General features: G+C 33.8%; 2 protein-coding genes across 4 annotated transcripts; one reads left to right on the top strand and one right to left on the bottom strand.

Annotated features, from left to right (window-relative positions):
- Positions 1-687: 687 nt before the first annotated feature.
- On the bottom strand, positions 688-9931 carry LOC109003516. 3 transcript variants are annotated; one of them, XM_035683115.1, is made up of 11 exons: positions 8988-9930; positions 8767-8865; positions 8376-8578; positions 6391-6581; positions 6075-6183; positions 5616-5929; positions 4703-4745; positions 4335-4504; positions 3695-3773; positions 1965-3602; positions 688-1203 (listed from the first exon to the last, which is right to left on the bottom strand). In XM_035683115.1, the coding sequence occupies exons 1-11, from the start codon at positions 9053-9055 to the stop codon at positions 1043-1045; spliced, it is 3075 nt and encodes a 1024-aa protein (XP_035539008.1). In that variant the 5' UTR covers positions 9056-9930; the 3' UTR covers positions 688-1042. The 3 variants fall into 3 exon arrangements, with proteins under 3 accessions (XP_035539008.1, XP_035539007.1, XP_035539009.1); XM_035683114.1 differs by having other exon boundaries at positions 4335-4745; positions 8988-9931; XM_035683116.1 differs by lacking the exons at positions 4335-4504; positions 4703-4745 and having other exon boundaries at positions 8988-9929.
- Positions 9932-12609: 2678 nt separating this feature from the next.
- On the top strand, positions 12610-15675 carry LOC109003521 (probable serine/threonine-protein kinase At1g01540). The gene is made up of 7 exons (XM_018981685.2): positions 12610-13429; positions 14011-14115; positions 14208-14330; positions 14424-14594; positions 14713-14842; positions 14940-15149; positions 15253-15675. The coding sequence occupies exons 1-7, from the start codon at positions 12867-12869 to the stop codon at positions 15334-15336; spliced, it is 1386 nt and encodes a 461-aa protein (XP_018837230.1). The 5' UTR covers positions 12610-12866; the 3' UTR covers positions 15337-15675.
- The last annotated feature ends 10575 nt before the right edge of the window (positions 15676-26250 follow it).

Genomic DNA, 26250 nt, shown 5'->3' with positions numbered 1-26250 from the left:
AATATAACTGCAAGCTAAAAAGATTAACAAATCTCAAATCCAACTATTACACTACACTCACTAAACAGCTAAATAACTTCTAATTCTTAAACTACACATTCAAACTAAACAGAAGATGAAGATGAAAGGAGGGAGGCTATGAGGCAAACGAAACTAAGAGAAGGAGATTTCGAAGGAGGCTCCGTGTGGGTTGTCTCAGACTTTCATCCCGACACTAAAGGAGGGAGGGCGGCGGCTTCCAACTACAGAGGCTTTAAGGGAGGGAGGCTTCGATGGAGGGAAAAGGAAACGCAGAGAGGGAGGGAAGGAGGGGACTTCGGCTTCGAGGGAGGATTCAGTGAGAAATGGATATGCAGATAGGGAGGGAAATGGAAATTTCTAAAAACGGTGCATTTTCATTTTATTTTGACATATCAGCAGCGCTTACCCGGCATTTACACCAGGCGACCGAGTCTGGAGTTTTTTCAATACTGTTAAGCCACTGATCTCCCTCCCACCTTTGACTAGAAATGTCACCATTTGACAAGCATGTGCGAAACTCGTGTAAGCCATATATGCTAGTATCGTTGCGTATGGCCCTCGTGAGCTGTTAAAGATGTAGTCCATCTACGTATCTGAATTACTGTAATGCAATGTTAATCAAAATAATTATAAGAACAACAAAACATAGCACCCTATTCACGCATGTTATAGTGAACTGGCAATTTGCATTTTTCAGGCTTTGTTTTCAAGGAATGTTATTTACACAGATTAATTTGTACAATTTGAAGTTAAACAGCAAAGGATGTGATCTCAGATGAATTTAAGAACAATTTTTTAAGACTAACAACTCAAACTCGATACAAGCCACAAGTGAACAGGATGGAATTAACCTAAAACTCACTAAGGGCGAGTTGCCAGAAAATTCCATTACTAAGCTAAGCCACCAAATGCCCCTTGAAAGAAGCATTAATTCCACCACTGATACAAGGACTGGACTTGCAGATCTTAGCAAGAGACATGAATTACAAAGCAATCTACACAAGCTTACAATCAATAATCATCATCTATAACCAAAACCCAGATCCACTTCATGACCATACATTCCCTGACCGCGGTCAGCAACAGCAAAAGGTTGAACCTGCTTTGATTTTGACCTGCGCTCCCGCTCTATAAACCTTTGGATTGCCTCTGGGTGATTACTACCACCGCCAACTTCAGGAGCTGAGAATCCGACAAAACATCAATGACAAAAGAAGAATATGATAGTCAAGCAATTTCTCAGATGATGAATTATTCCTTCTCTTCTTTGCCCCTCTGGTCTATTTAAGATTTACATTTTAAAAATTCTTAACAATAACAAACACAATGGATAATGATTATTAAGTCCAGCATTCCTTTCAATTCAGGACTGTCTGAACGCAACCCAACCCAACTCCCCCTCCCCCCAACCCCAAAAAAGACGCTGCCAAAAATGGCACTTTGTTGATGTACACTTCTTGGAAAAGAAATCACGGAAGGCTGCTATAGTAAGTCATCACTTCACACATCAAGACCAATTAGGTAGAGAGAAATATCAATGATTTCACATTCAGGTTACCGTTTAATGTTACATTTCATTTGAAGAACTTTGCAGTCATTCCAAAAATAGGAAATTTGTGCAAGTAAATGGGAAGTTTGAAAAGGTAAGGGTACATAACGTGGTAAGTTTTTAGCAAAGTCTACCATCCTATGCATTCCTTCTGATCTTAGATTGAGCAGAAGTCTACCATCCTAAGTTGTCTCAAGACAACCTTGAGTCGTTGTGAACCATGTGTAACACAATTTGATCACGCATGAAGCCATTGTCGTAAAACTATGAGAGGGCAATTAAAACATGCATGGGAAGCAGTTACATTTTTTTTTTTTTTTATATAAGTAGTTGGTCATTTTTAAACCAGAAAAGCCAGTACTGACAAGACAAACCATATGGGTGAGTGCTTTACCTGGTGGTGGCAATCCAAGACCAGCAAAGTTGGGTTGCCGGTGACCAAAAGGAAAAGCTTGCAATGGATTTAATTCAGGCATAGAACCTGTCATCTGATTGCTGGCATGAGGCATAGGTGCACCCCTGTTTGGCTGAGCCGACATTGGTGCACTCCTGGGAAATCCTCGAAGCAGGTGAGGTGGAGGAAAGTTGCCCGACATATACATCTGTTGCAACATAGGGTGATGACTGGGAGGATCAAACCCAGTCAATCCAGGGCCAGGATGATGAAACTGAGGACGAAGCATATTAGCAGGAAATTGATGATTCGGTGGAGGATCATGATGGATGATTCTGTCTGGTGTCATAAATTTCAACTGCGCATTAATGTTAGCGGGACGAGAATCTAATGGATGGAGCAAGGGCCCTACGTGATTAGAATGAGGGGGTTGAAGCTGTGGGGAAGATGGTTGAACACTAAGATTCTGATAGGTAATATTGGGCTCCCTCATATCGCGAGCACCACGAAGAAAAGGTGGACCTTCTTGACCCCCCATGAACGCTCTTTTGTCTTTGAGGATGGCATTCCAAGCTGCTAGTTTTTCAGCAATGTCAACTTGGGTGTTTGGGGAAGCTAATGCATTGGTTCTAGCTGCAGTCTTTGCAATCGCATAATTTTGAAGGTTCAAAGGATCATTAACTGTAATCAAGCTATCCTCTTCAGAAAGTCGAATATCCACAGGCCTGTCAAAGCCACCAAGCTTAGACTTCAATCCAGTTCGAACCTGGAATGAATCTGGCTCAGCTTGAGGATCATCAAAACCGAACCACTGCTCATCAATCTTTACCGGTTTGGTTTGCAGTCTTTCCTTAGAGGTCAAAACACTGCTTTCATAACTAGTTGAATTGGAACCTATTCCATTTGGAAGAACAAGAGCATCATCCATTTCAGGAAAAGGAAACTCATGAGATTCTGGAACATCAACTATTGCAGACCCAGCCGAGCCTCTCTGGACAGACACTGGTGCTCCAACTGATTGCAGCTCCTTCATAAATGCAGTCCCAAATAGTGTTTCGAGAGTCAGACTCTGCCCTGAACTAGAAGAATTCTCAGAATTTACCTCTTTTGTCCGAGCTGCAGAGTCAAAACTTGCTCCCTCATTGTTCTGCAGTTTCTCTGAAGATCGAATGTCTAAGTTGGGGGATTGTACAGTATCTTTCAGGCCTGTTCCCTTCTGTAACAATGAAAGGAGGTGCTGAGAAGCATGATCATCGATATTAACACTTGGTGGTTCAGTCTTTGGATCGGGAATGCTCAAGGCTTGAGCAGGCAGTTGCTGAGTCGAGCCATTTTCACTAATTTCTGACAAAATCGACTGTTCGAGGTCTTCACAGGTAAGGACAGCTGGAAGTGCCTGCGGTTTATTATTCTTGTACAATTGGTCAGAATTTTCAATTATATCAGATGTTAAATTTGTTTTTTTATGCCCCTCTGCAGGTTCAAATCTTTCAAAAGGAAAATTAGATAACACGTGCTCTGTATTCTTCTTCACATCAGAAGAAACTTCTTCCTGGGATCCACCTTTCTCGCCAGAAACAATCAATGAGAGCAAGTCATTTGGCCTGCTGGAGTAGAGATCAGCCACTGATTTCTTTTCTGCAGTACGATTTTTTATAACATCAATATACAATCAATTAAAGCTTAAGTATGTCCAATGACTTAAAACCAGAACATTGATATAGGCATACCTTCTTCAGGAAACCAACGAGCAAACTTGGAAGATTGGGAAGCATGAAGGATCGTCTCATCTGCTTTACTAGTATTATGCTGTACAAGCAACAAAGAAAATTATGACGAAGAGATACATCATGTTACAAACAAGAAAATAGACAAAAATTAGCAATGCATCCATTCACTGGGAGAAGCAGCAAAACATCATCCAAGAAAAGATCTGACCAAAGAGCTAAAGAATGATCATATGGTTAATTCAAAACCTCAACCAATAAAAATTGATTTTCACTTCTCTTGGGAATTCCATTAGAACCATAAAATGCTCCACCCATTTCAATAAATTATTGTTTAGAATCAACTAAGTACATGCCAAGTCTGACTGTAAATCATGTAACTATTTATCAGTTGCTTGAACAATTTTGATGATAGCAAAGCATGCCTGTATTCTATAGGTAGTATTGTCGTGTTATCATGGCATGGTCATATTCAGTGAAACAGAGATATTTTCTTCTTCTTTTTTTGATAAATAGATAGTTAATAAACCTTGAATAGCCTAACTCAATTTTGAAAGGAAACAGATATCAATATGCTATCAGTACTCTCACACACCCATGTAGAATAGGCATTAATGAGAAGTCTATTAGAAATCACCATTACCTCAATTAAACTAGAGGACCCACCACCACTTGGTGTCAAAGCATAGCCAAAAAGATTATCTAGGATTGAAGTTGACTGATCATGATTGGATTCAGCAACTATTTTATCCCCTGTTACCTTCTCGCCATTAAGCTCAATAACTTCACTATTTTCTGAAGCTTCAAAGGCTTCTGAAAGATAAGAAATCTTATGCAACTGAGTATCCACATCAATCGTATTACTGGGTGGTACATCCAGATTCTTGTCACTGTTGTTATTTAATGAAACATTATTACTAGTACTTCCAAGTTTATGTGTACCCAAAACCTTTTGTTCTGATGACTGTTCCTCCACTTTATGATCCAAAACACCATTTAATATAAGGTTACCTTTGGCATGTGAATGGCAGTTTTCAAGTTCAGGATTCACAACCTACAGCAGCAACAGAACATGCATGACTAATAAGAGGACAAGCAAAGGTAACATATGACAAGCAAGACAAAAAATCATGGGTAAAAATATTTGGTATTAACAAAAATGAAACAGAAAAGATCTTGAGACAGCATATGCTAAACCTATAAAGAAAAATATCAATAGATAGTATGAGCTCTCTAATATCTCGCTAATCAAGCTAATAATTTTTCTACAAACCCCATCTTTCATTTATATGTTAGAAATGAATAAAAAATCATAGATACATATATCAAAAAACTATGCATCAGTAAAATTGCTTGCAGGTTTTGAAGCAGATGGAACTGTAGGTTGAGAGAGAGAGAGAGAGGGAATAAAAAAGAGCAAAATAACCATAGGGAAAGTAGCAAAATCGTCTTTCCTCCCTAGAATTTCCCAGGCATATTCGCTTATAACAGTCCAAGTGACCATAACTTTGCATTTTATTCTTTATGATGTGGGTTTACTCTTTTGAGAATGTACCGAATCTGGGTAGAATTACAAAAGATTGCTACTGACTTTTCAGCTTCTTTCCAGGTAGTCTTCTCATAAACTACAATAAATCTCAATAAACTTAAAAGGCACATGCAAGACAAACTATTAGGATTAAAGCTTCAAGAAAGATAAAGCAATACTTCAAGACAATAAACAGTAAACCACTTATTCTAGTCCCTGTATAATATCTTCTTTTTTTTTGTAAGTAACTCACTGTATGATATTTAGAATGCATTACTATACAAAAAGAGAGATGCATGACCGGCCACCTTTCTAATGATTTTTCTTCTTCATTTCCTTTTTTCAGAGAACTAACTTTCCAAGCATAGAAATCAGGTGAAAATGAAAGACGGTTACCTCCACTGTATGCGGTTGAATTATGGATTTTGATCCAAAATTCCTTTCTAAAACTGTGCTTGTAAAACCTGGTGGTACAAGTGGTCTGGATGCAGGAGTTTGTGGGGGAAAAGAAGATTTTTCAGAATCATTATGTGAATCTTTTAGTGTCACAGGGTCATTTGACACACTGCTTCTATTCAAAAAGCTCTTCTCATCTTTGGAATCCTCTAGCAGTGTGGTAATGTCGAATCCATCTTTACGCTTGTCAGGATTTAACTTCTGCTTTTCTTGAAATGCTTTTTGATGTTCCCTCCTCATTAGCTCAAAGGAAACTGAAAAGCAAGTCATCAATTTTAAACTTGCTAACTAGAGAAATGGTTAACAATTAAGTAGCTAAAATACACATGTACACACACACACACACACACACACAACAGTTGCATCTGCCAGTCAATCTGGCAGAAATGTGCAAATTACCTCTTCTCTTTCTTTCCTCTTCTGCCCTGTCCTCACTTGTGCTCTCAGAAAAACCAAATGTTTCGTCATTGTAGGAGTCATTGGTTTCCCTTCGTGTGTGAGGCACCGCCTGAAGAATACACAGCAGAAAAAAAAAAATCAGTATTCAGGAGGCTGTACAAAACGAATTGCAACTGGCTTCATCCTTTTTGCATTATATTTACTCTTCAAGGTATAAAAATCATGCTATAGCATTGAAAAAGGGAAGTATAACTCCAAATCCAAGACTACAGGCATTACAGTCTGAGCGAGGAACATAAACAAGCATGAGTCCAACCTTATAAGGCCGAGGGGGATGATAGGGCTCATTGCTCTTATTGAGCTGAGAGTGAGCATTAGCTCGAAATGTTGGAGCCGATACTCCTGCAGCAAATCCAGATGATCTTGGGAAAGAACCACTACCAAGAAGTCCCTCATGCTCAACTTGCCAAGATCGTCGAGATTGGTTGCCATAGCGCCTACCTGAATCTGCATGTTGATATGAATGGTCAAAACATACAACACACAGGTCTAGACAAGTTGTTTTAGACAAACCCACCATCCATCGAGATCTCAGCACTTGAAAACAAACTAATTTGTGATGTTGCAGGAAAACTGAGCATTACATAGCAAATGCTTTATGCATTACCGATGCGGGACAGAATTAAGATTACAAAGGCAGGTATAGATAGAATGCTGTATCAATCTATAGAATGACAGGAAAACATTTACACAAAGAAATATATTTCATTTGCTTTCAGGGCATGCAAACAACATGCAGGCATGAAGAATGGTTAAACAAACAAGTCAATTAGGTGACATATATCAAATGAACGCAAAGGAGGGACACTCACTGCTGTTCATCCAGCAAGAAAATAGAACATTAAGAACTCAGCGCATCGTGCTTATAAAATTTTTTGAAATAGGAAAGAATCTCACCATGGATAATCCAAGGAAAAGAAATAAAGTTATCAATAATTGGTGCTACATGTGTAATTGGCATTGCTTGGGTGATGCCCAAGAGTGTGGTGAATCTTTTGGCATGTTGGAGAGGGATTCAAGGAAATTGTCAAATAGCGGCTGTTTGGAAGATGGTTCATCTTTGTCTTATGTGGTGTATTTGGAATGAGAGGAATGATCGCTGTTTCGACAATAGAGAACACTTGGTGGATGGGATTAGAGCTTTCTTTTTTCATACTTTGTAGCTTTGGGCTTCGGTTATTGTAATGGATGGGTTCCGCCCCAATGACTTCTCGTGCTCTTTTTCAGCTTTAGCTTATAATTAGGTGTTTTCTCTTTGTATACTTCCTGTGTACTTGGACTATGCCTAATTACATGGTTTCAATAAATTTCTTACTTATATAAAAAAAATACATATATGTAAGAGGAGTAGATCATCTTTTAGTACACTGCGGGTTGCTAGTGCTTTGTGGAGTAACTTCTTCAATCGAAGTGGTTTGGCTTAGCTCATGCCCGGAAAAATAGTTTTCTCAAAACAACATTCTTTGTCTAATCATTTTTCCTACTCACTTTCACAAAAAACTTTCCTTGGCTCATGAAAAAAAAGAAGAAGATTTTCTTGTATCTTTTGCACCTTCTAGATAGGTGTCTCTCTTGTATATATCATATGTACTTGGATTGAACTTTTTGAGCTTTTCAATGAAGTTGAATAGTTCTCAAAAAAACATTTTCTGACAACCCTCTCAAAAGCAAGACAAAGGACATCCGTGCTTACAACTCTCCTCTATCAAAGTTTTCTTCAAAAACCCCACCCAAGAACTTGCGTGTTGAAGGATTTCCCACCCTCCCTTCAAATCGTTTAACGTGGTCATTTGACCTATGACTCAACAACTAATTAGTTCTCAAGTGTTTTCTCCTTGCATCAACAACTTTCATGTACACCAAAAGAGACTGAGTTTAGGAACGATAAATAAGTTTTTAAAGCCTTTGAGTGTGGAATTCTGACAACATGATAAATTTCTAATCAATTGGATATTGCAAGACATGATTTCTTAATTAATTCGTTACTACCTTTACAAATTTAGTAAACGCTTAGTCATAATGTATTTAACTTCCTAATTACTAGTCTAAATGTCTAATACAAAAGAAAGTGCGCTAAATATATATTGTCAACCTCCGCTTTCAATGAATTGTTGGAGGGGATTTAAACTCCATGGGGAAAACATACATAAATAGCTATGCATTGAAAACAAATTACAAACTAGTCCAAGTAAAACAATTTACAAGTAAAAAAATTATCAACATGAGCATGGAATATCCTACCCGACTCCCAATCAGATTGTGAGTCACTATCTTTATCGCCTCGTCCAGATGAACGACTTTCCCATCTTCCATGGACACCCCAAGAATAGCTATTGAAATCCCCTTTGGTAGGTGGGGATGAACCATACTCATTACGCCTGTAACTATGTGATGACAAGGCGCTAGAAACTCTTTGCTGATCTTGGAAAGAATCCTCAAATTCACTAATTTTGTTCCAAAAAAAAATCAGATTAAGAACAATGCATATCATGATGCATGAGTAAACCGGTAGCAGTAACTAAAGCCATGCAAGGCAATGATATAAAAAAAGGGTACTCCATTGTCAAAATTCACAAATGCGGACTATAACGACATATGTTTATTAGCCCCTATAGAAAAAGATTCATCTTACCTCAAAATTGATTGATCAAACCCACTAGGCAACTTTCTGCAAACATCCAATTCGCTTAATGACAATAAAAACTCCCTTTTATATAAAATTTTCAATTTCCTGCATCATTAAAACAGTTTTTTATCAGAGTTCACCAAAAGTGGAGAAGCAAATACAACATAAAAGCTCAGAAAAGAAAAATTCGGCCATAAAAAGTGGAAACGGAAACAGAAGTTCATTACTTTTGCCATTCATGATTCGTTTCAGATGGCCGATCCAATAAGTTTTGGTCTTCATTCTCTAAGCTCATTCTGCAAAGTTTGGAATAAACAATATGATGACAGCAAAACAGCGTGCGGTCTCAACCACGGAAACCAATACCCGGAAAGCTTCACCAACTCTAATACAAACTCCTGCTCACTAGGCAATGCCCAGAAATCATAACGTCATCTGCATCTTAAAATACTCCGACATAGTTTGAATATTTTGAAACTATATCCACCACCTATTCAAGAAACTACACTAGTAAAACCCTACAATTTAGTGAATTCGAATTGCCAATTCCTTCTCATTGACCGAGGTTTGGAATTTCCAAGCCAAACCTCGATCCTAACTAATCGAAATCATTGAAAATCTCTAAACTGTCAACTCTAGAAGCTTGATGTTTCTTTCTACGATCCAGCTCAATCTACAAGAATCACCCACGCAACCAAAAATTTAGAAACCACCCCCAAACTCCTATTTCTAATTTTGTGCAATTTCCAACGACCTTCCAAAACCCTATTTCCGGAAATTCAAGCCCAAAATACAGATATATGTACACATAACATCTAGAAAATTAGCCTTCATACAAATCAAACCCCGAATCTCGCATATTGTAGGAAATGAATCCACAAATCATCACAAAAGATAATCGAATTTTGATCAAATCAGCTCCGGACAAGCATCAAGAGAAACAAGCTATAGGGTTTCGTTTTAATCTACAAGCTCCAAAAATAAAGGGTTTTCGTTTACCCCGATCAGGAACACGAGAGATAAAATTACAGTGACGTGGTAAGAATTTAGGTATTTTGATCTGTGATTTGTGTCTCTTGGTTAGTTGGGAGCGATCGACGACGGAGACGGACAGAATTTTAGAGTAACACACTACACAGCGAAGAGGGAGAGAGCGCGCGCCCGTGAGAGGGAAAAAAAAGCTTCCGCATGGCAAAGTATTGGAAGTTGCACGCGCCGCCTGCTTCGTTCGTGACAAGCACGCTCTCATTAGGTGGCAGCGAACCTATTTAAATTCGAAAATGACAAACTTGAAATATTTAATAAAGAACATTACAAATTTTATAAAGAAATTATATAAAAATAATTTTCTGAAATAATTTTATTTGATTCATTACATCTATTTATAATAAAAATAATTTTTAAGTTTAACCAACAATAGAGCAATTTGGAAATTCATGTTAAAATATAATAAATTTTTATTTTTTCAAATTTACAAAAATAAAAATTCATTGACATACTTTTCACACTTAATATATATTTCATAATTTTTCACAATATATATATATAAATATTATGATATAGTCTACAAATCTAAATAAATAACTATGAATTTATTTTTATAGGCCTTTTTGTGTTCTTTTTTCTAATGATGAACATTGGCTTAGATGATTTTAATATATGGATCAGTTTTATCATTTTACAACCATTTTGACTCAAGGCTCAATTGAATAGAACATCAAATAATTCGAATTTAAGACAAATTACATAGACTAATTTTATGTTTAACCTAACATATATTAGACTAATTTTATGTTTAACCTAAGATTAAATATATGTTTTGCCCCTAAATTATTAGGTATTTTAGACTTTTCATCAGTAATTACCATATCACATATTACATTGTTCAACTATTATTGATTATCAAACAACACTCTTCATTCAAATCTACTTTTAATAGGGGTGATAATATGTGGTATGATTCGTAAACTCAATACAAACACAACACAGAATTAGAGAGTTTGAGTTTGATACAAATACAATCGGGTTAAAACAGGTTGACTCGTTAAGACAAGATTAATAAATAGATTGATAACGGGTCAACTCGTTTAACCCAAAATCAACCCATTTTGCCCCCTTTTTTGAGATTTCAAATATGTTTCACGCTTTGCCATTTTTTCATGCTTTTAGAATCTTGTGAAAGCCATCCATCTATAGCTCCCTCTTGCAATCAAACTCCTAAGAAAATATTTTCTAACTTTATTTATGGAATCTTCACCAAATAATAGCAAACTATCTGTGGTTTTCCACCAACACTTATGCCTTAGAAAGAAGTATTTTCCTATACTTCTATTAGCGGATCTTCACCACATTTTCTTTAATTTCTTTTCTTTTAAGACCCACCACAAGTGAAAGCATCTATCCACCAAATCAAAGTGAATGCTTAAAAGTGATGCATTATTGCAAGCCCCAAATAGACTCGTAAAGAGTTATCCTCTACTGATAAGGTCTATTAACTTTTATCTAAATTTCAATTTTATCTATAATTAAACCGATATCATTATCGATGTAATTAACAAACTGTGAATTTTATAAAAATTGTAAGACTCATTTCATACGTCTTTTATTTTTATTTTTTTGAAACTCTTAAATTCAGATAAAAACGTGAGATTCTAAATTTTGAATAAGAATTTGAGATAATCGTTTAATTAATGAGAACCGAAAGAAACAATTTACTACGAGATTATCATGCTTTGTAATTCATCACCCCAAAGAAAGCAACCCAACTATTGTGTCACAAAGACAGAACAAAACAACAAGAATCTTATTCACATTACATAATCTGTAATGCTCTCCTCCATTCATTTGTTTGGTAGGCTTTTAAGCCATTTATGCTTTCTTTCTTGAACCAAAAACACCCTATAATTTGCAACTTGCAAGTGACAAAAGTAGCAAGCATTTTCTGACCTACCTTCCCATCTGGATCAAAAAGGTTACAAAGTCACATTATCACTTGCTACACATCCAAAAGTCTTACATTTGGGAGGGTGGGGGCCTACCTGCAAGCAAGCAATCAATCATCTGCAACAAGCAAGCATTTTTAGCCGTCTGATCTATGAAGGATGTATTGTATTGTATTGCCTGGCCGTGTCTATATTATAACGGGCATCTTTTGATTGTACAAATACTATTATTTATTCCCTTATTTATAATGATAGAACCTTGAGAGCATTAACTTTGTTATTATTTCTTAAGAGAAAAGTTTTCATGGACACTTCTATAAGTAACCTACCTCACCGCTCATTTGAGGGATGTTTTAGAAAATTTGTAATAATCAACTTAAAAAATAAAAAATAAAAATAATTTAATTTGTCACTTTGCTTAATACTATTTTCTCTTTCTTATATAAGATTTGCTTAAAAATTTTACACACTTTTTTTAAAGTTTTCATAAAAAAAATATATATATATTTAAAATCGAAAGAAAGAGATTATGGGCTAGTTTGAGTAGCAGAGTATTCTCAATATTATTTATTATTTTATTATTATTCACTACTATTTATTACTATTCAATATTCTATTATTATTTTTTTATTATTATTTATAAAATATCTGATATCATCTCAATATTCAAACGTAACCTTATAATTAAAATGAGAAGATTTCTAACCATAGAAGTGGGAATTTGAAAAATAATTACGTGATTCCTTATCTTTTCTTACTTTTGTAGATGGGGAGATACATCAAGTTTGAGGAAAATCTTGTAGGGTCTTGTTGTTGACTGAATATAATTATTTATTTCATAACTAATAAATAATCCTCAAAAAAAAATTATTACTAGTATAACTTAAAAACATGGCTCAATGCAATTGAGCTAAAAACTGCAGCAGCATCTTTACAGCTACTGCTACAGAAAAGGATACACACATTTCTCAATTCATTCATAAAATATTCTTTTTCCCACTACACCATTCTTCTGGTATTGTTTCCAAATCTTCGAGTCTCTTCATGACCCTGTGTTTGCCGGACGGTAAACCCAGTTCTCCAGGTTTTCCGGCGAGTCCAATGACACCTACCCTTTAATTCCTTTGTTTTTGTCTCTCTGTATATCATACACGCAGTCAAACAATGTCGGTTTACGACGCCGCATTCCTGAACACGGAGCTGTCAAAGCCTACCTCAATCTTCGGCCTTCGCCTCTGGGTCGTCATTGGCATATTCATGGGCTCGCTCTTCGTGCTCGCCCTCTTCCTCCTCTCCCTCTGCATCACCTCTCGCTGTCACCGCCGCCCCCACAAGCACGCTAAACCCAACACCGCCGCGACCACTACCACGCCTCCCATGTCCAAAGAAATCCAGGAAGTCTCGCACCCCCAGGCTCCTCCACCGGCAGATATCCAAATCGAGATCGGGAAGCTCGAGCATCGCGTGGTTGTGCTGTCGGATCGGTCGAGCGGGGAGAGCAATGGGACGGCGACGGTCGAAACGGGGTCGTTCGGGAGCGGGAGCATGGTGGGGCCGGAGGTGTCGCACCTTGGGTGGGGTAGGTGGTACACTCTCAGAGAGCTGGAGGCGGCCACCAATGGGTTGTGCGAGGAGAATGTGATTGGCGAAGGGGGGTATGGGATTGTCTACTGTGGGGTCTTGCCTGATGGTACCAGAGTCGCCGTCAAAAACCTCTTGAATAACAGGTACTCTACACACTGTCTTATTCCACTAACATTGTTGTGTTAGACACCGTTTAGAACATTTTAATCTGGGTCGCATAATTTTCCTTTGAGATGATTAAATTGCAAAGGAAAGATGGATGGCTTCTCTCAACTTTGCCTGATGGAGTGATTGGATTTTGTGCGTATTTAACCATATTTTCTTTTCTTCCTTTCTCTCGGTAACCAATCCAAGTTCTTTTCCGTTGGTCATGGTTATGTGCTAGTTCTTTGTTTTCTTGTCTTCTGGTTTATTTTCTTTTCTTTTGTACAATATTGTTTCTTGACTGCGTGAAAAATGAGAATTCTGCTGCAAAGTAGCACGCTTTCGAGGGTCTCAATTTCCTTTTTAAGCCCTTGTGCCCCTGATTAAGCCTGAGTAAGTGATGTTTCAATGAGTAAAATTTGATATTTTTCACCTCCTCTCCCCCTTCTTCAAACTGTTGCACTAATGGCTGTCATACTCAAGTGGACTCCATTATCTTTACCGACTCGGATTTTTCTGAGTTCCTTGGCTTTAATGTGTATATATAATGCATTAGCTCAATTAGCTCATTGATAAGCAGGGGTCAAGCTGAGAAAGAATTTAAAATGGAGGTGGAAGTAATTGGGCGGGTGCGGCACAAGAATCTTGTTAGGTTGCTTGGATACTGTGTTGAGGGCGCATATAGGTATCAATAATTATCTTCCTATTTGAGCCAGGGGTTGTGGTTTCTGTAGCGTCTAGAGATGTAATAATGTGTGATCTGGTTTTGTTTCTTAGGATGCTTGTATATGAATACGTCGACAATGGAAATCTGGATCAATGGCTTCATGGTGATGTTGGTGCTGTCAGCCCTCTAACATGGGATAACCGTATGAACATCATATTGGGAACTGCAAAAGGGTGTGCTGATATTTTTATATTAGTTTTGCGTTGGTTTCTTTTTCCATCCAATGCGTGCAATTGAACACTAGTTGTGACTTTTTGCTCTTGCAGATTGGCCTATCTTCACGAGGGTCTTGAACCAAAGGTTGTCCATCGAGATGTAAAATCTAGCAACATACTACTTGATCGTGAATGGAATGCTAAGGTTTCTGATTTTGGGCTTGCTAAGCTCCTGTGTTCTGAGAGGACTTACGTGACAACTCGTGTGATGGGAACATTTGGGTTAGTCCATTTGTTTTGTTTTAGTTAAAGATGGCCTTAAACCAATGTCATGCATTGAGGCAGTTATTTGTTTTCTTCTTTAAGTTGGAAAAGTATCTCTCATCCTGTGTTTCTCTAGGTATGTTGCCCCAGAATATGCTTGCACTGGAATGCTGAATGAGAAGAGTGATGTTTACAGCTTTGGGATACTTATCATGGAAATAATTTCTGGGAGAAGCCCTGTTGATTATAGTAGACCAAAAGAAGAGGTTAAACTCAAATCGCAATTGGCTTATTTCTTTAAACCCTTCTTCTATAAAGTTCCCTTCGTTTGCTAACTAAAGGTAAGTACCAAAAAAATTGCAGGTGAATTTGGTAGATTGGTTGAAAACCATGGTTGGATACCGAAAATCTGAAGAAGTTGTTGATCCCAAGCTGCCTGAGATGCCCGCTTCAAAGGCACTTAAACGTGTTCTACTGGTTGCTCTTCGATGCGTTGATCCTGATGCGACGAAGAGGCCAAAAATGGGACATGTGATCCACATGCTCAAGGCAGATGACTTGCTATTCCACGATGTATGCGTTATATTTTGTCCATTTTTTTCTGAAGTGTTTTTCTTCAGGAATTCTATAATCCATCCAATTTCCAACTCCATCCATTTCTATGATTAATATGCAGGAACGCCGGATTGGGAGAGATCCTTCCCACATGCATAATGATAATCAGCCAGAAGACAAGGCTGTTTCAAAATTAGGCAATTGACAATTTGGTCAAGGGACTTCTGATACAAGTAAGGTGATAGTGGTAACTAGGAACCATCATCAGCCACAACTAGTTGGAGAAGATACCATCACTCAGTTCAAGTTTCCTCCTAGTTTTTTAAGCTTGTTTTATTAGTTCCCCATTTTTTTGATTGTCCCTTCAATTCCAAGCAAACGATAATAGGCATGTACTTCATATTTCGTTTACATTGTTTTTTCCGCACTGCCTCAAATTGGGATGCAATTGTACAATTCAAATCATTCATTCATTCCTCACTTTGTAAACAATAGCTGTTAGCATATTACATCAAATGTCTATTCATAGTTTTCACGTTACAAATTTTGTTATTTGTATGTCCAACTGTTAGTTAAATAGTCGTGTTCTCAAGAGGATATCAATTACTTGGCATGTTTGGGTTTCCATTTCACCATTACTGCCAGCCTCGAACCAGATGGCTATGGGTGGTGGATCCAACTGGACCAGCTACTTTGATTGAAACCGTTAATCAAATCACATCACATCACTGCAAACTCTGAATTGGACCCCACAACCAGTAATTCAGTTTTTATTCATGTGGTTTTTCTTGTCCCTGTTCGACCTGCTAGCTGGGCAGGCCAAGATCTATATTGGAACTGGGGTCAGGGGTTTTGGTTTAACATCACTGCCAGAAAATGCTCTTGCCTACTTAGCTCTGAATATTGGCATTTGGCAGGAGATGAACCCCCCCACCTTTTTTTATTTTTTGGTTTGTCTCATTACTCCCTACAATATTGAATAGTTTATGATGTTAATGTTGCCAGCAGCATTCCTGAATACTTAAAAAAAAAAACATAATTTCTTTTCCTGCCTGCCTTATTGTGTGCCGGCTTCTTTGTAAGTTGACAAATTTTGACAAACTGCATTATTTCATAAGATTTGGTCATTGAGATCGATCTGAATTACTAAAACTGAGTAGTTTTTGGTGTTGATTAGTCAAATTTTTCATAAAGAGTCCGGCACCCAGAGTAGTCTGTTCAATCTGACCGTCAAATTCAACATTTTATTTTTTTTAATTTTTCAATTCATATTTTTTTATCATTTTAAAATATTTTTAAATAATATAAAAAAAATATCAATATACAAATAGTCACTTCTTTAACTATTAAATAAATAAAAAAATACACGAAATATCAAAATGAGTAGATAAAGTAGCATTTTTTTTCCGTATAAATAATGATGTTAGTTTGACCTTCAAAAGTTTTATTTCTTTTCCTTCAGAATTTTTAAAGGTCTAATATTTATGAAGCAAGCTTGTGAATCTTTTTATCTAATTCTCTATTTCTTTTTTTTTTCTTTTTTTATTATCATTGGCTAGACAGCTACTATCCGTTTGGGATTGAATGACCATGAATCTGGCCGTACAACAATTGTCCACTTATTTTATTAACGATATATTTTATTAATATTTCGGCAACACCACCCAAATATTTTATTTACTTTTTAACTCCTTTCCTCTAATATAGACATAATAAGTTAGTCATACAGTATTTATTGAATATTTAACGAAATCTAATAAAGAAAACATAATAAAATAGTAAAATATATTTTACGTGTCTATATTCAATTTTCCTTTTCAATTATTTAACTAAATTAGATATTTCAATTTTTAATAAAGATGGACATATTATGTGGGTGCCGGTCACATTTAATGCTATTCGTATAAGCTTTTTTAGACAATATGGACTCCACAAGAGTATTTGATATTGTATTTATCTCTGTGCATTGAACAATCTAATTCAGTCAAGCAATTGAATAATATTTTAATTCTTCGTGTAAAATTCGAAATCCTAATTCATAATTCGTCTTTCCATGCACTATAGGTTATAAATACTATAAAAGAGAAATATTATTTACAGTCTTAGGGTGAGTAAGTCTCGCACACTCCATTTAAAAAAAATAGATACATCTAGGATTTACATGAAAAAATTATTTTTTTAATAATATACATTACTTTTTCAAAAAGAGTGCGCTGACTTGCATATCCTAAAATTGTATCTAGTATTACTCATTACAAAAATTTATTTCATTCCTAATTTGATTATTTGTACGTGAAAATATATTAATGCCTTTGTTAATATATAAATTTGCACAACAGTCCGGAATGGAAGAAATAATTATTCCCAGCCCACTAAGATGATTTGGGTTTCGATACGATGTTTTTTGTGTTCATCCATAAAATAAATAGCAAATAAACAAATAAAAATAAATATAGATAGACACAGAAATTCACGTAGTTCGACATAAGAGCCTACGTCCACGAGTTGTTTGGGGGCGAAATCCACTTTGATAAGCGATTTTACATATCTCTCATGACTTCACATGTCTCTCAATATAATGGAGAAATTTGAGATTTCGGGAGGTCAAAGACGTTGCCTCCCTTGATTTAGGGTTTAGGAGTCTGAGTCAACTTCTTTTGGTTTATCTTTCCTTGTTTTATCTCTTCCATGTCTTATCTCTTGGCTTATTATCAGTAATAGGTTTTCAATGGGTTGAACTCAATCAATTTTATCCCTAAAAGATGTCCACGATTCTTAAGGTCGACTTGCTCGATAAGAAGACCTTGAGAATCTTTAAGTCAACCTTGATGGAGATAACTTGTAGAAAATTGTAGAAAAATCAATTATGGGAACTGGTCCATAGTTTCCCGATGTTATGCAATGGAGATCTCCATGAGTGATCCTCAAGCAGAATTCGTGAAATTTATAGTAAGGGCCTTCGAGTAAGAGCTTCTAGGAAGTTTGTTTGTAATAACGTTTGCCTAATAATCGAGTGTACTGATGATTGCATGTGACTGTTTATCGTTAGCAAAGTGCGCATATTTTCGTATTTGGTGATCATTTTTGTTTTTGGTAGCATTAGCGGATCTTTTGCCCCGTGATGCAATTTTTTGTTGGTGTTTAATGTTTTTGTTTTGTTGTAGATGTAAGAGCTTGTTTGTAGTAACCCGTACTTAAGCAGTTAGGGAGCCCATCGACCCCCTGGACCCATCTTAGGCGGTTGCTAAGCCCATCTACTCATTCTCGAAGGAAATCCGCGTGAGACAGTTGTAGAGCTTAGAGGCTCGTTCTCGAAGGTAATACGTTGGTGGCACTATATAAAGCGTGCACAATGCTCCAATCTGGTGAGTATCTCTGCCATGCAGGGCGACCGCCCTCAAATCCCGTCGTGCTATGGGGGTGGTGGTTGTAGGTTCAGTGCGATGAAAGAACTAGTTGCACGTCGTGCACCGCTTACGTACATTGTGCATGGCATGCACAATGCATCTGTCACTTGCGCAGTGCATGCCATACACTCCACCAGTTTACTCTTTTTTTTAACAGGGTTAACGAAATAAAAGGAAAATAATAGATTAGTATCAAAAAATCTTATCTGCATTTTGTTATGGAGAAGATCTCACGAGTCAGGGAATCATCTTTCTTCCACATCCTGTGTAGATAGTAATCGATCCCATAGACGGTGCCAACTATTCATGTGTAAATTTGCACAACAGGCTGGAATGAAGGAAAAAATTATTCTCAGCCCATGATGGTGATTCAGGTTTCGATACGATGTTTTTCATGTTCATCCATGAAATAAATAGCAAATAGACAAATAAAAATAAATATGGAAAGACACAGAGATTTACGTAGTTTGATATAAACGTCTACTTCTATAGGTTGTTTGAAGGTGAAATCCACTATGATATGCAATTTTACATATCTCCCATGACCTCATGTGTCTCTCGATACAATGGAGAAATTTAGAGTTTTGGGAGGTCAAAGACGATACCTACCTTGAGAGAAGATCCATTAGAGTCACTGTGCGTGATAAAGATTGTCTAGAGAAATTGTAGAGAGTCCCCCTCATTTGTAGAGATCTCCTCATTTTATAGATATCTATTTTGTTCCTTGAAATGATTGAATCCAACTTGTCTTATGAAACATTTTCCTTTTAGAAATCTGAGTTAACTTCTTATAGTTTATCTATTCCTTGCTTTATCTCTTGACTTATTATTAGTGATCGATTTTTAATGGGTTGAACCTAGTCAATTTTAACCCTAACAGCCTTTGTGTATGAAAACTAAAAGAGATGCTGAAAACAAACAACGAATGGCAAAGGAAGCTTACTTTGAAGGAAAACAGCGCCTAGAAAGCAACCAAAATCTTGAAACCCAAGTCGGGTATGTAGGAGCGTATGTTTTCTTCTTGTAGGCCAACTTCACCTTTGAATATAATTAAATGCGGAAAATAGCAAACAACGGTCGGATTTTGCGGATCACGAATGATGATGGTGACTGGACACCGTTTATATGGTCATGAGGGCCTTTTTTTTTTTTAAGAAAAATCCACTTTTTTTTTCTCCGACAGAAAAAAGGAGTTATTGTTAAATATTATATTCTAGTCTCATTTTTATCCAAACGTGTTGATATTCTATCAATTATTAAATAAACTCTTAATTTTTTTTAAACTAATAAATTTATAAATAATATCACATCAATATAATAAAAAATAAATGATATAATATATTATATTTTATGTAAAAATTATCTCAATAACAACTTTCATCAAAACATCTTAAATAAGATTTCTTTGACAGACAAAAAAATAAAACAAGAAAAATTTTTGCAAAACTTATAACAATTTCTCAAAATAAAAACTTTTCATTACTTTTTAATTCATTATTATTTTTATTTATAAACTCTTGATCATGAAATTATAGAAACAATCATGACTCAAAAATGTCATTTCCATTTATTATTGTCATTTTCATTTATTATTTTCAATCTGATTTTCAAATTGATTCCAATCAATTCAAAATTATTATTTTTTCTTTGTCTCATGGTCAAATTAGTAGCTTATAATTTAGTCTCAAGATAAGGCTAAAAATCAAGCTAAAAGATAAAGTCAAGAAGAGACTTACGTTTGGGTGTTAAAAAATGTTGAGAAGTGTTGAGAATGTTTGTGAATAGTTATGAGTAAAGATTGGAGTGAGTTTGTAGGTCCCATTGAGAGTATTTTGAGTTGTTTGGATGTGTGAAATATTTTGAGTTGTTGACTTTTGAGTAGGTAGTTGAAAAATGTGTGGGTCCCATAAATATTATAGTGATTTGATTTTTAATAATAAATATAATAATGATTTTATTATAGTGATTTTTTAAAATTAATAAATATTGTAATGATTTTATTTTACTTTTATATATAATAATGATAAATATTATAATGATTTTATTTTTAATTTATATATAATAATGATAAATATTATAATGATTTTATTTTTAATTTATATATAATAGTGATAAATATTATAATGATTTTATTTATATATATATATAGTGATAAATATTATAGTAATGTTATTTTTTATTTATATATTATAGTGATTTTATTTTTAATTTATATATAATAGTGATAAATATTATAGTATTTTATTTTTTATTTATATATAATAGTGATTTTATTTTTATTTATATATTTTAGTGTTTTTATTTTTTATTTATATATAATAGAGATAAATATTATAATGATTTTATTTTTTATTTATATATTATAGTGATTTTATTTTTTATTTATATATTATAATGATTTTATTTTTTATTTATATTTAATAGTGATAAATATTATAGTAATTTTATTTTTTATTTATTATATATTATAGTGATTTTATTTTTTATTTATACATTATAGTGATTTTATTTTTTATTTATATATTATAGCGATTTTATTTTTTATTTATATATAATAGTGATAAATCTTTTTTATTTATATATTATAGTTATTTTATTTTTTATTTATATATTATAGTGATTTTATTTTTTATTTATATATCATAGTGATTTTATTTTTTATTTATATATAATAGTGATAAATATTTTTTATTTATATATTATAGTTATTTTATTTTTTATTTATATATTATAGTGATTTTATTTTTTATTTATATATTATAGCGATTTTATTTTTTATTTATATATTTTAGTGATTTTATTTTTTATTTATATATAATAGTGATTTTATTTTTTATTTATATATTATAGTTATTTTATTATAGTGATTTTATTTTTTATTTATATATTATAGTGATTTTATTTTTTATTTATATATTATAATGATTTTATTTTTTATTTATATTTATAGTGATAAATATTATAGTGATTTTATTTTTTATTTATGTATTATAGTGATTTTATTTTTTATTTATATATTATAGTGATTTTATTTTTATTTATATATTATAATGATTTTATTTTTCATTTATATATTATAGTGATTTCATTTTTTATTTATATATTATAGTGATTTTATTTTTTATTCATATATTATAATGATTTTATTTTTTATTTATATTTAATAGTTATAAATATTATAGTGATTTTATTTTTTATTTATATATTATAGTGATTTTATTTTTTATTTATATATTATAGCGATTTTATTTTTTATTTATATATAATAGTGATAAATATTTTTTATTTATATATTATATTGATTTTATTTTTTATTTATATATTATAGTGATTTTATTTTATTTATATTTAATAGTGATAAATATTATAGTGATTTTATTTTTTATTTATATGTAATAGTGATAAGTATTATAGAATGTTTGTGAATAGTTATGAGTAGATATTGAAGTGGGTTTGTGGGTCCCATTGAGAGTATTTTAAGTTGTTTGGTATGTGAAATATTTTCAAAAGTACGAGAATACTTAGAAAATGTTGAGGAATGTTTGGTACCCAAACATAGCCTTAAGACTCCTAAAAAAAAAGAGACTCCTATTTCTAAAAGGAAAAGGCTTAAAGCAAGTTAGATTTAATCACTTCAAGAAAATAAACCTCTATACAAGGAGGAGATCCTCTACAAATCTGACAGACTATCTAAGCTCTCTCCACAAAAGCTCCCTATGTGCAGACTCCACCATATACACAATGATTCCAAAAGATCTTTCCTAAATTACTCTATTGTATTTTGAGATATGTAAAGCCATGAGAGATTATAAAATCAACCATTATAATAGATTTTGCCCCCAAACAATTCGTGAACGTAGGTATTATATCGAACTACATAAATCCATGTGTCTCTCTTTAGTTATTTTTATTTGCTTATTTATTATTTATTATATGGATGAACGCGGAGAGCATCGTATCCAAGCCTGAATCACCAACATGGGTCAGAAATCATTCTTTCATCTCTTCCGATCTGTTATACGAATTTTAGGCATTAACACCTCATATGTGAGATTTCTTAAACAAAAAATAAGATCATTTTTCATTATTGTGCACACCAGGCAGGAGTTATAGAAAATTGAACAAAAGAAAATGAAATTATTTTCTTTATTTGGTCAAGAGAAAAACTATGATTTAAATAGACCTCTATTTAATTTATTTAAACACTAAATATATCAGACTTTTCAAAATATGTCAATTGGACAACACTAATTCAATATTAAAAAATAAATAGAATGAAAATAAAGATCTTATCAAAAGGACTTCATGCTTCGCATTTTGCCTTTGGAAAAACGATCTTCCTAGTAGGGGTGTACAAAAATTGAAGAAATCGACCATATCCGACTCAAACCGATCGAAACCAGCAGAGAATCAGTCGTCCAACGGCAGAACTATGTCAAAACTAACGTCGGCTAGTTCGGTCAGGGTTTGAAGTTGGACCGGACTGCTGAACCAACCGATTATATATATATTTTAAATTATACATATATAAAACGACATCATTTCACTTAAGTGAATGAAACGACATTATTTTGTGTTTGTAGTTTGAAAAAAAAAATATACGAAACGGCATCATTTTGATTTAGGGTTTAATAACCTCCCCCCCCCCCTTTTGATTCTACTTCGAGCTTCACCCTTCAGCCTTCAGAGTGCCACTTTTAGCTCGCAGGCTTGCAGCCGTTGTTCAATCATCAGTGGTTCACTTCCAACCCTCCACTGTAAAACGGTCTAACCCAGCCCCCACCTCTACCTTGAACTCATTCCATTTCCACGGCGTTAACGCCGTCTGTGACCAGTTAAACCCCCCACTCTTAGTGCCCACCACGTGATGCCGTGACCAAAATACTTCTCTCATCTCTTCGCCTCTCGTCCGTGACTTACTGGCTCGTGTTCGGTGTTCTAATGATTTTTTGAGGTGCAATTTTTTTTTCCACGTTTTCACTTGATGTATTTTTCATTATATTAAATTATTTCTCATATTATTTGTTGTCTAATGAATTTATTGTGTATGTACAGGGATTGAAAATTTCTTGATCTAATTTTCAGTTGTGAACAGTAATTCGAGACAGATCTAATTCCCATTGTGAGTGTTACTAACTTTAAACTTACTATTAGATCAAATTATTAATATTGGGTGCTGATTTAATATTGTGCTGACAATCTTACTGTAAAATTATTTTGAAATAAATTGTGAGGTTGATAAGCGAACTAAAATCTAGATTAGAGTCTACTTGTGATGTTTGTTATGTTGCAAACTAGTTGTTGTGTAATCATGGTGATATTTGTTCTTTGTTTGTTTTAATTTGTTGTATTTTGTAATTAATTATGTATTTAGTTCTTCACATGTTAGATGGATTCTTTGTCAAGTCCAATTGATCTTAATTCGAATTAACAAACCATTAATTTGGGAGAGACACAAACGCCAAGACCCCCAAGTGCCCCTAATAGTAGTAGTTGTCCACTTTCTAAGAAATGGAAGGAAAATAATCTGTTAATTGTTTGAGACCATTTTACAAAGGTTGATGGTTGTCCCGTAGATGATCCTAAAGCCAAGTGTAATTATTGTGGCAAGATGTATGCTTGCCACTCAAAGAAGAACAAAACTTCAACTATGCAAAATCATCTACCTTCATGTCCCAAAACTCCTCATAAACTGGGGCCTTTGGATAGATACCTAAAAATATTGGCAGGTGAGGCAACACTCGATGAGGGGGTTGGAGAGAGTGATAGTAGTGTGGTAAAGAATCTTGTAACCCACAAATATAGTGAATATGCTGTGAGGTTTACGATTTCAGATATGATAATTATCGATGAATTGTCATTTAGAATTGTTGAAAGACAATGATTTATGAAGATGGTTTGGTTGCTTGATCCTTTTTGGAGTTCGCTGGTTCCGAGAACCATTAAGACACTTATTTGTGTTCAGAGTTAGTTTCGACATTCGCCAACGCCAATTGATATTCGAGAATTCATAGATAATGTGGAGAATTTTGTAGTAGAATTAGGTAATGTTTTACTCATTTAATATTCATTTACTTTTATAAACTAATTTAAGTATTTTTCATCAACCAAATTCATTAATATTTGATATTTTAATCTTATTAATATTTTTATATAGAGTTAGAAGCACAATCAGGCGTCACAACTATTAAAGACTGGTGACAATTTGGATGTTGCTTGGAAATTTATTTGGATGTTGCTTGGAAATTTATTTGGTTGTTGAAGAGTTAGTACAATATTATTCAAGAATAATTGTTGCTTACTTGTTTAGGACAATTTAATTTAATTTGTAATGTGTATTAATTATTAAACATTTAGTGGAGTTTTTTTTTTTTTAAGTTATCTAGTAATTATTATAGTAGTATATACTTGGTAGTTAGTAATAGTATAAAATTATAAATGACATTTAAATTAAAATAAAATTGAATATTTAAAATGAGTTTTAAAAATTTAGCAAATTTGAATTTGAAAACAACTAAAAAAAAGTTTAAGAAGATATTGGATAATGAATTGAGAAAAAAAAAACTTAAAAAAAATGTAGAATTGAGCAAAAACAAAAACCCAAAAAAGAGTAAAAAAAACTGGCCAAACTGACCTAGAATTGGCCGGAACCGGTCTGGCTGGTTTCACCCCACTGAGTCCCTAGCCTAAAGAAAAATGAGTAATGCTACTCATCATTCCAACTTCCATCATCCTCCCATCATCCTATGATGTGACATTAAATGATTAGAGATTATTTATTATATTTTACTTGTGAATCTATCATTTAATGCCATATCATAAGATGATGGAAGAATGATGGAAGTTTAGATGATGAATAGATTTTTTCAGGAAGAATATAGCAATCCACACCATTAAAAATTGGAATTATTATTGGGTTTTCTTTCTAAATTGGGTCTGGAAAAATGATTTATACAAGGTAAAAATAAAGAAGTTCCACTTAATCCTCACCGTAATTTCCACCGACATTTCAGATATCACCTGAGTCATTCATCCACACCAGATTCGTCCCTGATTCTTACCCATTAATGGTTAGCAAAAACATTGGAATATTTTTAGTGTATTAAAAAAAAAAAAGTTTTTCCTTGTTTTGATCAAACACGTGTTCGATAAGATTTCCCTTAGGACAAGTATTGCCGTGTAGAAGTGTCCAGTTCGTACAGAAGCTGCACCAGAGCGAGACCCAGCAAGACCAAGACTCGAAGACCTCATTTGTTTTCGCACAAGATGAGATAAAAAATAATTAAAATAAAAATTAAAAATTAAATAAAATATTATTAAAAAATATATTTTTTAATATTATTATTATTTTAAAATTTTAAAAATTTAATTTTTTATTTAATTTTATATAATAATAAAATAAAATATATTATAAAAATAAACGAGACTAAGATTTTTCTCCTATTTTAACTAAAGTAAAATTTTATTTATTGTCCCCGCACTATGCTTATTTTTATTATTATTTTTATTAAATATGTGATATATATAGCTAAATTAGTAAAAAAATCTAATTAGTTTAAGAAAAAAAAAATGGAATCTGATATGTAATCACAATAATAAAAATAAAAATAATTAATAAATAATGTATCCGTTAGTTCCAGACGGCCCAGTGAACTCCTCACACGTGTCGCTGCCTCTCTCAACCCCCACTATATCCCTTGGGTTATCCTATC

This window comes from Juglans regia, chromosome 12 (assembly GCF_001411555.2).
Source record: "Juglans regia cultivar Chandler chromosome 12, Walnut 2.0, whole genome shotgun sequence".
In the NCBI taxonomy this organism is placed as follows: domain Eukaryota; kingdom Viridiplantae; phylum Streptophyta; class Magnoliopsida; order Fagales; family Juglandaceae; genus Juglans; species Juglans regia.
This window is presented reverse-complemented; position numbering and strand designations above follow the sequence as displayed.